The sequence below is a fragment of the Hypanus sabinus genome, chromosome 12 (genome assembly GCF_030144855.1).
Source record: "Hypanus sabinus isolate sHypSab1 chromosome 12, sHypSab1.hap1, whole genome shotgun sequence".
Taxonomy (NCBI): Eukaryota; Metazoa; Chordata; class Chondrichthyes; order Myliobatiformes; family Dasyatidae; genus Hypanus; species Hypanus sabinus.
Window position 1 is genome coordinate 59,617,365 of NC_082717.1, and position 14,725 is coordinate 59,632,089.

General features: G+C 39.7%; 1 protein-coding gene across 2 annotated transcripts in view; it reads right to left on the minus strand.

The window, feature by feature from the left end:
• Positions 1-14,725, minus strand: part of LOC132402922 (protein transport protein Sec23B) — a 71,372-nt gene that overhangs the window by 36,129 nt on the left and 20,518 nt on the right. For both annotated transcript variants that reach the window (XM_059986035.1, XM_059986036.1), the window contains exons 3-9: positions 12,684-12,741; positions 10,017-10,103; positions 9,606-9,842; positions 8,201-8,283; positions 5,085-5,229; positions 4,244-4,402; positions 496-611 (exon numbers count right to left, since the gene is read on the minus strand). In XM_059986035.1, coding sequence (XP_059842018.1) covers positions 496-611; positions 4,244-4,402; positions 5,085-5,229; positions 8,201-8,283; positions 9,606-9,842; positions 10,017-10,103; positions 12,684-12,741 — 885 coding nt within the window. The remainder of the gene's footprint in view (positions 1-495; positions 612-4,243; positions 4,403-5,084; positions 5,230-8,200; positions 8,284-9,605; positions 9,843-10,016; positions 10,104-12,683; positions 12,742-14,725) is intronic.

Consider the following 14,725-nt stretch of genomic DNA (forward strand, 5'->3'; position numbering starts at 1 on the left):
ATCCCTTATTTATTTATCCCCCCTCCCTTTTTTTCTCTCTCTCTCTGCCCATCACTCTGCCTGTTCTCCATCTCCCTCTGGTGCTCCCCTCCCCCTTTCTTTCTCCCTAGACTTCCCGTCCAATGATCCTTTCCCCTTCTCTAGCTCTCTATCCCTTTTGCCAATCACCTTTCCAGTTCTTAGCTTCACCCCACTCCCTCCTGTCTTCTCCTATCATTTCTGGTTTCCCCCTCCCCCTCCTACTTTCAAATCTCTTACTATCTTTTCTTTCAGTTAGTTCTGACGAAGGGACTAGGCCCAAAACGTCAACAATGCTTCTCCTTATAGATGCTGCCTGGCCTGCTGTGTTCCACCAGCATTTTGTGTGAGTTGCTTGAACTAAGTTAAACAATGGTTTGCTTTCTGTTTGAAATATGCTGCTCTTTTTCCAATTAAACTAGGCATTCTTCTCCATTAGTTATAATAATTTTATTGATTTCTTTGAAAATCACATACCCAGTCAGGTTGCAGCAGCATTTCAACTCCAAGAGTCCAGTCTGATCCAGGGAACAAGCGTAGATGTCAACACAATGGCCATTTGCTGCTGCACGGTTCGCCAGAGCCTCATAATGCTGTAGGAAGTAAATGATTAGAAAATTATAAAAAAAACAGAAAAAAATATTAACCCATTGAAAAATGAAGAAGAAACTCACTAATGTTGTCAGCAGGAGAGAAAGCAAGTGTAAGAGTTTCAGCAGTGAAGACGAGGTGGTTTTGCAAAGAAGCAATAAGTGAAAGAATGAAGAGACTTTCAGTAACCCTTTATTACACCTCAAGATATCACAGAATGATCATTATTAATGTGTGATCATTATTGTATGGTTAAATGACCATATAACAATGGTCAAATTCTTTGACTCTGGATGAGTATGCTGCAGTTGTTACCAACTTCATTAAAACTGATGTGGATGAGTGTGTGCCTACAAAGACTTACCGTACATTCCCAAACCAAAAGCTGTGGATGAACCAGGAGGTACATCATCTATTGAAGACTCAACCAGTGGCATTCAAGTCTGGCAACCCAGGCCTGTACCAGAAAACCAGGTATGATTTGCGGAGGGCTATTTCAAGGGTGAAGAGACAATTTTGAATGAGTTTGGAGGTGATATCAGATGCATGGCAACTCTGGCACGGACCGCAAGACATTACTTCCTACAAAGCGAAACCCAATAGTATGAATGGCAGTGATGCTTCACTACCAGATAAACTCAACGTCTTCTGTGCATGCTTTGAAAGGGAGAATACAACTACAGCTGAGAAGATCCTTGTTGCACCTGAATACCTTGTGATCTCTGTCTCAGAGGCTGATGTTAGACAGTCTTTAAAGAGAGTGAACCCTCGCAAGACAGATGGTCCCGATGGAGTATCTGAAAACTGGTGCCAACCAACTAGCGGGAGTATTCAAGAACATTTTCAACCTCTCACTGCCACGGGCAGAAGTTCCCACTTGCTTCAAAAAGGCAACAATTATACCAGTGCCAAATAAAAATAATGTGGGCTGCTTTAACGACTATCACCCAGTAGCATTCACATCAACAGTAATGAAATGCTTTGAGAGGTTGGTTACGACTAGACTGAACTCCTGCCTCAGCAAGGACCTGGACCCAATGCAATTTGCCTATCACCACAATAGGTCAACAGTAGATGCAATCTCCATCACTCTTCACATGGCTTCAGACCACCTAGACACCAAACACCTATGTCAGAATGCTGTTCATCGACCATAGCTCAGCATTTAATTCCACCATTCCCACAACCTGATTGAGAAGTTGCAGAACCTGGACCTCTGTACCTTCCTCTGTAATTGGTTCCTCGACTTCCTAACCGGAAGACAACAGTCTGTGTGGATTGGTGATAACATATCTTCTTTGCCGATGATCCAACACTGACACACTTCAGGGGTGTGTGTTTAGCCCACTGCCCTACTCACTGTATACACATGACTGTGTGGCTAGGCACAGCTCAGATACCATCTACAAATTGGCTGAAGATACAACTATAGTTGGTAGAATCTCAAGATGGTGATGAGAGAGTGTACAGGAGTGAGATATGCTAACTAGTGGAATGGTGCCACAGGAACAACCTTGCACTCAAAGTCAGTAAGATGAAAGAGTTGGTTGTGGACTTCAGGAAGGGTAAGACGAAGGAACACATACCAATCCTCAAAGAGGGATCAGAAGTGGAGAGAGAGAGCAGCTTCAAGTTCCTGTGAGTCAAGATCTCTGAACCCAACACATTGATGTAGTCATAAAGAAGGCAAGACAGCAGCTATACTTTATTAGGAGTTTGAAGCAATTTGGCATGTCACTAGCCTACAAAGTACCCAGGACATCTTTAGGGAATGGTGTCTCAGAAAGGCAGTGTCCATTATTAAGGACCTCCAGCACCTACGGCATGCCCTTTTCTCACTGTTACCATCAGGTAGGAGATACAGAAGCCTGAAGGCACACACATTCGCCCCCTCTGCCAGCTGATTCCTGAATGGCCTTTGAAGCTTTGGACACTACCTCACTTTTTAAATATACAGTATTTCTGTTTTTTTGCACATTTTAAAATAATCTATTCAATATATGTAATTGATTTACTTGTTTCTTTATAATGTTTTATTTTATTTTCTTTTTCCTCTCACTCTCTGCTAGATTATGTATTGCATTGAACTGCTGCTGCTAAGTTAACAACTTTCACGTCACATGCTGGTGATAATAAACCTGACTCTGATTGTGCAAAAGCCAATTTGTGTACTGCAAGATTCCAAACTGAAGCAGTGGATATGGTAGCATTCTAGTCAAGCAGCTGGGCCGGTATCCAGAGAACTGAACATTACAACTGCTCAGTGAAATAGTGCTGTGGAATTTTATGTTTCACATGAGCGGTCTGGCAGTGGTCTTGGTTTAATAATAGTAGGATCTCTGACTGGGTAACTGTGGCACTCTTAGTATTATCAGAGTTATACAGCAAAGAACCAAGCTGTTTGTTCCAACTGATCCATGCCAACTTCAGCTAATCATTTTTATCTATGTTTATTCCCTATCTTTTTAAACCTTTGCTATCTATGTACCTCTCTAAATGTCTTTCAAATACTATAATTTTATCTGTCTCTGCAACTTTCTCTGGTAATTAGTTCCACATTTTCACCACTCTCCGTGTGAAAGATTTGCCCCTCAGGACCCCTATCCCTTCTCACCTTAATCTATTTCCTTTACTATCTGTCTAGAATAAGTACTTAGTTATTAGTTTACCATGAACCTACACACTGTGAGCTCAACTTTTCCAAACCTGCAGGATTTAGGAATGAAGTAGTTATACACATCACTTCTTCAAAGTGAAAGCTCATGTAATGGCAGGAATTCCCATGAGTTGGGAGGATGTTACACATTTTCTGACTAGACTTTGAGACCAAACTTGGAATATCTCCTCTTAAGAGTGATGGAGCTTGGAGAAGAGAATGTTTTGACAGTATGGTGTGGGGTAAGCAGATAATATAGCCTGCCTGCAGGACGGCAGTGAGTGTGATTTGAGCTTCAATGCTAGGAATGTTGGCCTGGCGACATTGGTTCAGATCCTGTCTATGGATTTGGCAGATTACTCAAGTACAGACTATATCTTTTATGGAATTTTAAGCTTTATAAAGTAATTGGATTACTATATAAAGGAAAAAATTTCAGGGCAATGCATATGTGACTAATTAGTAGCTGGCACAGGCACAATGGATCCTAATGTGTTATACAGAGGTATTATTACCTAATAATCCTAGAAAGTGTTTTTTTTTGTTAACTAAACTTCCCACATTTCTCTGCTTCCAAACAACATAGTACAGCTAAGACTGTGGCTTTAAATTAATTATCTGTGCACAATCAGCCAAGCAAATAAATGACAGATGTATAAAACTGAACGGTTCTAAAGGAATAAGGCTGGAATGAACTGAGCTAGGAAAATGAATTTGTGCAATAATTTTTTAACTTTACATCACTTACAAATTTAGTTTTGTTGTGCACGTCTTAATCTGTTTATTTAAACAACCACATAAAAGAGGAAAGGTGTCATTTAAAATGAATAGACTCTCGCACTGTATGGAAGACTCTTAGGGAACGTTTGCTCATCCAAATCCCAGGTATTTCACATCTGAAACTACACAGATAATAATATTTGGTCTTTAATATACTCATTTCAATGCCAAATATACAGCCTATAAAAGGTGACCAACCTTGGTTGCTTTCTTCAGGAATCGTGCATTGTCCTTCTCTATATCATGCCAGGAACGAATGGGAGTTTTCAGTTCATCACCCACCACCATGCCTGGTCCCTGGGTTGGTGGTCCTCCAGTAAACAACATTATTCTAGCTCCAGTATTTGGAAAACTACCCTGTGGCCAAGAATTCAAATATTAGTAATTTATTTTACCCAGAAGGAAAATCAAAAATAAAATTGCTTATTCTCAAAGACAAAAGATATACAGCTTCAATTTTTCAATTCATAAAATAAGTTGAAGCAACCATGAGGACTGCAATGTCTAAGAAATAGTTTTGAAAAAATAAAACAATTTCTGCACATAAAATGATTTCAATATTTTCTGAATTCTGCAAAATACCCACTAGATTATAATTAAAGACTGAACAGTACTGGTTAGATCTTGTCAATTACTAGCTAAACATTCATCATCAAGATTTCTGTCGTACACACTTCCAATTGAAAGCAGAGGTCCTGGAAAAGGTTGAAGTATGGCATAGGATAGAAGAGACTTTAACAACGGGGATCATGGCACGCACAGTTAAAAATGGCCAACATTCCTATTCTCCAAAAGCTGAGGAAGTCTCTATGGAAGCTACTGCTGTATGCTGCATTCCCTCCCAAAAAGCAGATAATCTGATTATTCCAAACACCATCACATCTCCTGACAAGTACCTGCTTATGAGACTATTAAAAAAATAATCCACCATAACTTTATGTAAAATCCTGACAGGGTATCAGGCAATAAGATACAAGAAGCTTCTAAATGTTCAATATACCCAAAGAGGTCACAAAGCCCTGGAAGTTCAGTTTAATACCTGAAGTAAACCAACAGCTATGGAAAGAGCCACACCAGTTGAACGCAAAGGTCTTTTGCCCTGAGGTACAGGCCAGGGATCCCTCTGAAGTTCTCCAAGTAGATCAGTCAAATTCATATCAATTTTATGAACAGGCTGCAAGAATCTTAAAAGAGAAACAGCACATCATCTTATTGTGTAAACTGGAATATCTTTATATCAGTGAAAGAAATAACAGCAACGCTTTCAACTTTTTAAATAATGTGGAAATCGGTAGATAAGAATTTAACTCAGATATATCCTTACAATCTTTCATCAGAGATCAACTGATCTTAAAAAAAGATAGGAATTTGATTTCTAAGACATCTTTTTTATAAATACAATTAAGTTTTTGATCTATTTATCTACCTTAACCAGACTCAAATTGATACTGAAAATGAAGAAAGGAAGGCAGAAACTCAGGAAAATGTTTCATTAAATAAGCGTGCAAGATGACAAAGAGAATACTGCATCCTAGAATAAGTGTGATGTACTTTCGAATAAAATCTACTCAGAGGTAAATGGAGCTACTTAGGAAATCTTTACCAGATTGTTTGAGACTATGAAGAAAGAAACTGTAGTGCTAAATTCAGTATTAGATGGCACGCAGTTCCAAAATATCAGACTGAAAAAAGATTTCTCAACAAGGAATGAACACAAATTAACTGTTTACTATTTAAATTCTAGCAAAGAATTGTGTAATTGTCTAACCTTCATAACCTTCACAAGAAAATAAGAGCAAGAAAGAGGAGGCCACCCAAGCCTGTCCTGCCACGCAATACAATTGTGGCTGATCTGCCCCAGGTCTCAACCATGCTCCGTACTAGTTCCACAAAGCCCTCAATTCCCTGATATTCCAAAAATATAATTACCTCATTTTTATATACCCCTGCTATCTAGTTGCCGCAACCATCCCAGACAGGTATTTCAGGAGCTGTACCACCCACACACTGTTTGAAGAAACTTCTACGCACCTGATATTTAAATGACCCTTATGCTGCAACTGTGGCCCCTCTATTCTGATCAATCCCAGTAAAGGAAGCATCAAAATACCCACCCTGTCATGCCCTTAGGATCATTATGCTTCAATAATATCACCCCTCAGACTTTCAAACTCCAGAGTACAGATTCAATTTCTTTAGGTGTTCATGACAAGAACAACCCTGTTAACTCAGCAAGAGGGTTGTTCTAGATTGCCTTCAATGCTAACGTATTCTCTCATAAATAGGACCAAATCTGTATCTATTACATAGTCTCACTAAAATCAAACTTCTTACAATAAACAGCAATATGCTACTTGCTTTTATAACTATCTGCTGCAGCTGCCCAGCTAATGTTGTAATCCATTATAGATCCACTTATCCACTCTGTGCTCCATTTACTAGCACTCTCCATAAATCTGCTCTTTGATGTCTCTTACCGATGTGCATGCCCTTACCTTTCTTATTTTAATCTCTATTTGCCTGCCAATATTTAACACACTTGCTCAAACTATCTTGATTCTGTTGAATAGTACACACACAGTGTCAAAATGGTTGTTATGATGCGTCTAGTGCGGTGGTGTAGTGGGTAGTGCTTGTCACTCTCATTTTCAGCTTCCATCACTGGCTAGCGTCTTGCAAAAAGGAGAGCTGAATGTATAAGTCTCTCCTTGCCAGTACATAGCCTCTACAACAGCATGTAGTGCCTCCTCACTGGTGACACATGGAAACTGAACTCCTTTTGGACTCAGGCTGAATTACTGAGGAGTAGCACTCAGGTCCATGTCCTGGTGCTTGTGAACCAGATCCCCAGCTCTGGGTAAATAGAAACCCTGCCTTGTGGGCAGCCTCAGGAGAGACGAAGGCTACAGGAGTAAACTCAGACAGCAAATCCAGAATGGAGATCCTAAGGTGGTTGGAAGTCATTGAACATCCTTCTGGCAGCTCCTGCAGCCAAGCTGGTGCCAAACGTATTGCTTCATATGTTTTCCTTTGGACTACACTAGTGAGGCCAAAAGTGGGAGCTTGACAGCTGGGCATCTCAGGATCTCCATGCCTTCTGATGATGATGACCATCACCAATTGTCCTTCCAGACAGATGGATGCCAACCAACTCAGTGCAGAATGTCCTCCCAGCTACTTTATATCACCAGGAGACCTGGACACCATACAATCTGGCCCTCTTCTGAGTCACTAATATAGAAAGTAATCAACTGAGGGACATGAATTCATAAACACAAGAGATTCAGCAAATGTTGGAAATCTAGAACAACACACACCAAATGGTGGAAGAACTCAGCAAGTCAAGTATTATTTATCAAGGGAAACAGTCACAGTTTCAGGCTGGGGCCCTTCATTAGGAAAGAGATGGAAGCCAGAATAAGGTGGTGGAGGGAATGGAGTGCAAGCTGGCAGGTGATAAGTGAGACCAGGTTAGTGGGAACAAATTGGAGGGGACATGAATTGATCTTTGGGGCACTTCAATAGCTACATCCTCTCTTATATTCAGACTCTGTATGATCACCAATTTTTCAATCCACGTTAACACACTTCCACCATTAACATAAGGTCTTATTCTGATCACCAGGCTTTTATGAAGTATTTTATAAAATGCCTTCTATAAATCCAAATACACTACATATGTAGTTGTTGCCCTTGATCAGCTGTTTGTTACATTCTTAAACAACTCCAGCAAATTTGTCGAACATATTTTTCTTATTAAAAACCACATTAACTTGGTTTGATTGCATTGAGCTTCTCTGAATCAGCAGTTACTTCTTTCACGTTACAGCTTCCAACATCTTGCAAACAACAGATAATAAACTAACTGGTCTATACTACCTTGCTTCCGTCTCCCTTCAGAATCACATTTTCAATTCTCCGGTTCACTGCTACCCTCATAGAACACCCCTTAAACCTTCAGGTGCAGACCAATGGGTCCTGTTGGCTTCTCTGTCTTTATTCCCATTTTTTCCCCTAATAGCCTGCTCCTCATGACAGTTTACAAATTGTAACAAAGACTAAATAGAATGGTTCCTGAAAGAGGAAAATATATGTGGAGATGAATTTGGCTTTACACATTTTGCTGAAAACCACAGTAAACTACAACCATAATACCTGCTCGATAAACCAGGGTGCTCATGTGGTGGAGGGGCCCTTCCTTGAACTCCTGCTGGTGGATTTGCAAGGCCCAACATATCCTGTTGAAGAGGGGGAAAAAAGATAAATGAACTACGTTATTTTAAAAGTAGTTTGCTGTCAGAGACATAATGCTCCAAAGTGAGTTTTTTTTCTATTACAGCTCTCGTATCTCAAAAAATTGATTACACTAAAAAATTACTCTTCCTTAGCAAGAAGAAATATTTATGAAGCTGGACAATTAATAGTTTCACATCTTCTGATACAATGATGCTAGAGAGTTTGTGAACCCTGTAGAATTTTCTTTATTTCTGCATGAATGTGACTTAAAATGTGATCAGATCTTCACTAGATAAAGAGAACCCAATAAAATAAATAACACAAAACATTGTACTTGTTCATTTATTTACTGAGAAAAATGATCCAATATTACATGAATTTGTTGGGAAAAGTATGTGAACCTCTGGGGTAATGCCTTCTACAAAAGCTATTTGGAGTCAGGTGTTCCAATCAATGAGATGAGTAAGATTGGAGGTGTGGGTTGTGGAGATGCCCATCATGAAAATGTTCCCACAACATAGGGACTCACTTTCAAGGACTCCATCTCATATTTTCGATATTTATTGTTTATTTATTATTATTTTTCACCTCAAGTTGATAAAACCTGAAGTACCGGTATAGACAAGCACACTCATTTGTCAATTGCTAGGAACTTTTGGACTATTCTGGTGGTGTTTAGTATTGTGGCTTTCTGAAGATTTACACAGACATTACTGTGTAACTGTTGATGAAGCTTGTCCCTGTATCCTGTCATGTCAGTTGCCAAGTTCTGTTACTCAGTAACATACAAGCATTATGAATGTCTTTACGTCTAATGACCATTTCATGCGTGTTTTTCTTCTCTTAAAAGCTTGAATAGTCTCAGTTGTAAGTGGACTGCTTCCCTGAGAAACACTTGCAGCAGTCACAGCCTGTGATGTTGCTGGGCTACTTTTGAATGCTGACAGCATCTTTTCCAGGTTTCCTGGTGCCTGCCCACCAATTCAGCAGTACACCACTAGCGGTTCACTTGCTGTCATGCCCAGAGCTATTATTATTATTAATTCATGCTCTTTGTATTTACAGTTTATTGTTTTCTGCACAGTGCTTGTACACCCAATTTGGGTGGTCTTTCATTAATTCTACTATGCTTATTATTCTATAGATTTATTGAGTATGCCCACAAGAGAATGAATCTCAGGGTAATATATGGTGACATATATGTACTTTGATAATAAATTTATTTTGCACTTTGAAGCTGAGAGTGGGGGACTTAGCAAAATTTTTGACTTTAAATAACAGAATCAACATATTATGTTGCATTTCTAGTGACCTGCAGACATACCTGGATTTGTTTTGCTGTCAGGTCCTTCGTGCCTCTGAAGACGTAGCTTTTTGAAATCCCCTCACAGTTCAATTCATGAACCTGCACCATTCGACCGAAAGTAATCAGACCCACTAGTGCATTTGGAGGGAGCAGACTCAAGGACATCTGCAAGGATTCTTTGAGGGCTTGAAGATCATCTTCTTCCAAGCATGTGTCCACCACATACAAGAAGATGAGAGGAGCAGGTGAACCTCGCTGTCCAACAAAAAAATTATAGGGACAATTAGGGAAATGAAAGTTTTATTTCAACTTAATAGCTTAGCATAATGGTACAACCAACTGATTGAATTGTTTTAATAACTCTTAAGCTTTAACTTAATGCAATATATAGAATACTAGTACAATGAATAGACATGCTCCTTGTGTTACCTGAACAACATATTCAATAGTTGAAAACTGTGGCAGTAATTCAGCTGGCTGATTCACTTCAGAAATGCCCGAGTAAGAAGGTGAGAACTACAAAATAGTTAAATAATAAAAATCAGAATACTGCAATAAACCTGAGTAAAATTTTGTTACTGGATGAAAAAACTGGAGAAACTTCTATCAGATTCATCTTACTGAAGACTACACAAAATGGGAAACAACCCCACTTTAATATTGGATACCTATTCAGTATCAAGACTTGTTCATTTTAAAAGCAGCAAATATTACTGGCAGTTAATCACAAGATTAAACACTGGTATGTGAATGAAAATGAGGAAACAAAGAAAATTAATGAAGGCAGATTAGTTGATGGGGTTTACATGGACATTAATAAGGCTTTTGACAAGGTTCTGCATGGTAATCTGGTTCAGGTTAAGGCATAAGTGATCTGAGATACGTTTGTAAATTGGGTCTTACATTAGCCTGATGATAGCAGTGATGGATGGGTGCTTTTCTGACTGGAAATCTGGAACAAGTGGTGTACTACTGGGATCAGCGCTTAGACTTTTGTTGTTTGTAATATATACAGTAAGCTAACATAGTTGAGAATGTAGGTGGTCTGATTTATAAATATTCAATACTTGATCTATTAGAAAATGAGACAGGGCAGGCGACAGACATTTGTCAGGAGAATGCTTTGCATCTAATGATCATGGTGCCATTAGTTTCAAGGTAATTATGGAAAATTATACATCTGGTCCTCAGGTTGAGATTCTGAATTGGAGACAGGCTAAGCTTGATGGTATCAGAAAGGATCTGGCAGGTGTGGATTGGGACAGGCTGTTTTCCGGCAAAGGGGTACTTGGTAAGTGGGAGGCCTTTAAAAGTGAAATTTTGAGAGTACAAAGCTTGTATGTGCCTGTCAGATGGCACTAGGCAGCTTAAATGATTTGGCACAGACTAGATTGTGGGCAACGAGCCTGTTTCTGTGCTGTAGTGTCCTATAACTATGATGCAAAAATTGGAGGAATCGTATTGACAAGTTTGTCTAAGGATACCACAGGCCATAGATCAGATGGAAAGTTGGATGGCAGACAGAATTTAAACCACTTTAGAGTGCACTTTGGAAGTCAAACTCTGGTAGGTTAGATAGAATAAATATCACAGACCTTAGGAGTGTTAATGCACAGAGATACCTCAGGGTGCTAATCCATTACTCCCTGGAAGTTACTGCAGGTTGACAGGGTAGTGAAAAAGGCATCATTATGCTTATCTTCCCATGTCTCTCTATACATTTCCTATTCAAATACCAGTCCAAATGCCTTTTAAGTGCTTTAATTGTATCTGTCTCTACCCCTTCCTGTAGCAACTTGTTCCTGATATCACTAATCTTACCTATTATTATTATTATTATCTCCTTTAAATTTCTCACCTTAAACCTGTATTCTTTAATTCTAGATTCCCATGTCCTAGAGATACCTTGGGGTGCTAATCATTGAATACAAGAGTTGGGAAGTCATGTCGCAGTTGTTCAACTGGACTTTGAATATTGTATACACTTCTAGTTACCACACTACAGGAAAGATGCAGCAGAGATTCATAAGGTGTTTTTGCTGGAATGGAAGGCTCCAGTTACAAGGAGTTGCAATAGATTTGTTATTCTCACTGGGATGTAGAAGACTGAGAGGCGACCTTATAGAGGTTTATAATATTCTCGAGGCACAGAAAAGATAAAGTCAGAACCTTTATTCCTAGGGCATGGGAATCTAGAACTAGAGAGTACAGGTTTAAGGAGAGAATTTTTAAAGGAGATAATGATGGATAAGTTTTTACACACAGAGTGATGATAGCAGGAACAAGTTGCTACAGGAAGGGTAGAGACAGAAGCATTTAAAAGGTGTTTGGACTGGAATTTGGATAGGAGAGGCATAGAGAGATATGGTCCTACTGAAATAAACATGGATTAGCATAGAATGACATCATATGGATGAGGTGGGCTAAAAAGGCCTGTTCTCTACTATACACTTCAATGATTCTATGATAATCTGATCCTGTTAGTTTGCAGAAGACCCTTGTGAGGAGAGAGCCAACAGATGAGTACAAGGGAAAACAAAAGTGAAGGCTTATGTTATAAAAGCAAAGACAAATGGAGGGAACATTCAGCATGTGAAAATACAAGCTCTGAGCATATAAAAAAGGGGAAAAAAAGATAAAACATTCAGCAGGGCAAGCATGCGTAGTAGTTAGGTAAGTTCAATAAATGTTTACTGCTGAGTACAAACAAGAAACTTTTTGTGAAGTGCAGAAATACGTAAAAATATTTTTAGCATGTATGCTGATAATTCATCACTGGCTGTCCCCACTCTACCTGGATCACTACTGAGGTTAGCAAACAATGGCAAATACAAGCACCAGTCCCCCAAAATTTGTAGTGTTCTTTCTGCTTGTCAGTGATTAAAACATATTGTCTACACCTTTTTAACTGATTTTTCTCCCCCAAAATGGGCTGTGGTATGTGGTCTCTAAACCATGACTACATTGCACATATTGTAGGTGCAGAACATTAAATAAACAAGAATGCACAAATGTAAATAGAACCAAAGTTCTCATCAACGCTAATTTTTTTAATAGCTTGCATATTGCAATATACACAATTTGATCAGCACTTACCTGGTTCCTCTGGAAACAAAAATTGCACGCCCAGAGTTTTGCTCGATAGTCCACTTGACTGTTTTTCAAAAAAAAGGCACAATATTTTTGTTATTTTAGTAAAAAGACCTCTATTCATCTATTACATAAATATACATTAACAAACTGCATTTACTTTTTATTTCTAAATTAGGTACTTCTATCTCTTTGATTTTACTTCGTATTGTACCAGTGCTCTGATAAAATTTGTGATTAACAGCATATCATAGAAACAAAAGCACTCAGCAGGACAGACAACATCTGTGGATTAAGAAGCAGAGTTCATGTTTCAGGTCTAAGATACTTTACTACTTTATTGTCGCCAAACAATTGATACTAGAGCGTGGAGTACAAATCAATAGTAAATATAATAACAATTTAAATCATAAATAAACAATAGAAATGGGAAAGTAAGGTAGTGCAAAAAAATAAACCAAGAGACAGGTCTGGATATTTGGAAGGTACAGCCCAGATCCTGGTCAGGATCAGTTCAGCAGTCTTATCATAGATGGAAGGAAGCTGTTCCCAAATCTGGCCGTACGAATCTTCAAGCGCCTGAACTTTCACCTGGAGGGAAGAGGGACAAAAAGTGTGTTGGCTGGGTGGATCTTGTGCTTGATTATCCTGGCAGCACTGCTCCAACAGTGTGCGGTGTAAAGTGAGTCCAAGGATGGAAGATTGGTTTGTGTGATGTGCTGGGCTGTGTTCACAATCTTCTGCAGCTTTTACTGGTCTTGGACAGGACAACTTCCATATCAGGTTGTGATGAACCCTAGAAGAATGCTTTCTACTGTGCATCGATAAAAATTAGTGAAGGTTTTAGGGGACAGGCCAAACTTCTTCAACTTTCTCAGGAAGTAAAGGTGCTGGTGGGCCATCTTGGCAGTGGACTCTGCTTGGTTAGACCAAGTCAGGTCATTTGTGATATTCACCCCGAGGAACTTAAAGCTTTTGACTTGTTCCACATGCGCACCACTGATGTAGATGGGGTCGTGCGGTCCGCGACTCCTTCTGAAGTCAACAACCAATCCCTTCGTCTTGCTGACATCGAGGAATAGGTTATTGTCTTTGCACCATGCCACCAGGTTCTTAACTTCCTCTCTGTACTTAGACTCATCATTACTCAAGATATGGCCTACAATTGTGGTGTCATCGGCAAACTTAATTATATGTTGAGTTCAATGAAACTTGGCTACGCAATCATGGGTGTATAGTGAGTACAGCAGGGGGCTGAGTACACAGCCTTGTGTGGCACCGGTGCTCAGAGTGATTGTAGAGGAGAGCTTGGCCCCTATTTTTACAGCTTGGGTCCTGTCTGTGAGGAAGTTGAAGATCCAGCTGCAGATCTGAGTGCTAAGACCCAGGTTCTGGAGCTTAGGAATCAGTTTATTTGGAATGATGGTATTAAAGGCAGAGCTGTAGTCAATGAAAAGGAGCCTTACATATGCGTCTTTATTCTCCAGGTGTTCCAAGGAGGAATGTAGTGCTAGAGATGGCATCTGCCGTTGACCTGTTGCTCTGAAAGGCAAATTACAAAGCGTCGAGGTTGACCGATAGGTTACGGCTGATGTGTGCCAAAACCAATCGCTCGAAGTACCTCATAGAAACTGATGTCAGAGCCAAAGGTCAATAGTCATTCAGGCATGCCACCTTACTCTTCTTTGACACCAGGATTATCATTGCCTTCTTAAAACATGAGGGGATCATAGACTGAAGCAGGGAGCAGTTGAAGATGTCAGCAAACACTCCAGCTGGCTCGCTTGCACAGGCCCAGAAACCCGTCCCAGGACGCCATCTGGACCCGTCGCCTTCCTTGGATTTATCTTCAGGAAGGCCCTTTTAACGTCCTCCTCGGTGACGATGAATCTCGATGTCACCAGGTCTGGTTCATCCAATGGGGGCAGGACGTTCCTGTTTGAATCTTGCGCAGAATATGTTAAATTCCCCAGGAAGAGAAGCGCTACAGTTATTGATATTCCCAGCCTTTTCTTTGTGCCCAGTGATCTCATTTAGACCCTGCCAAA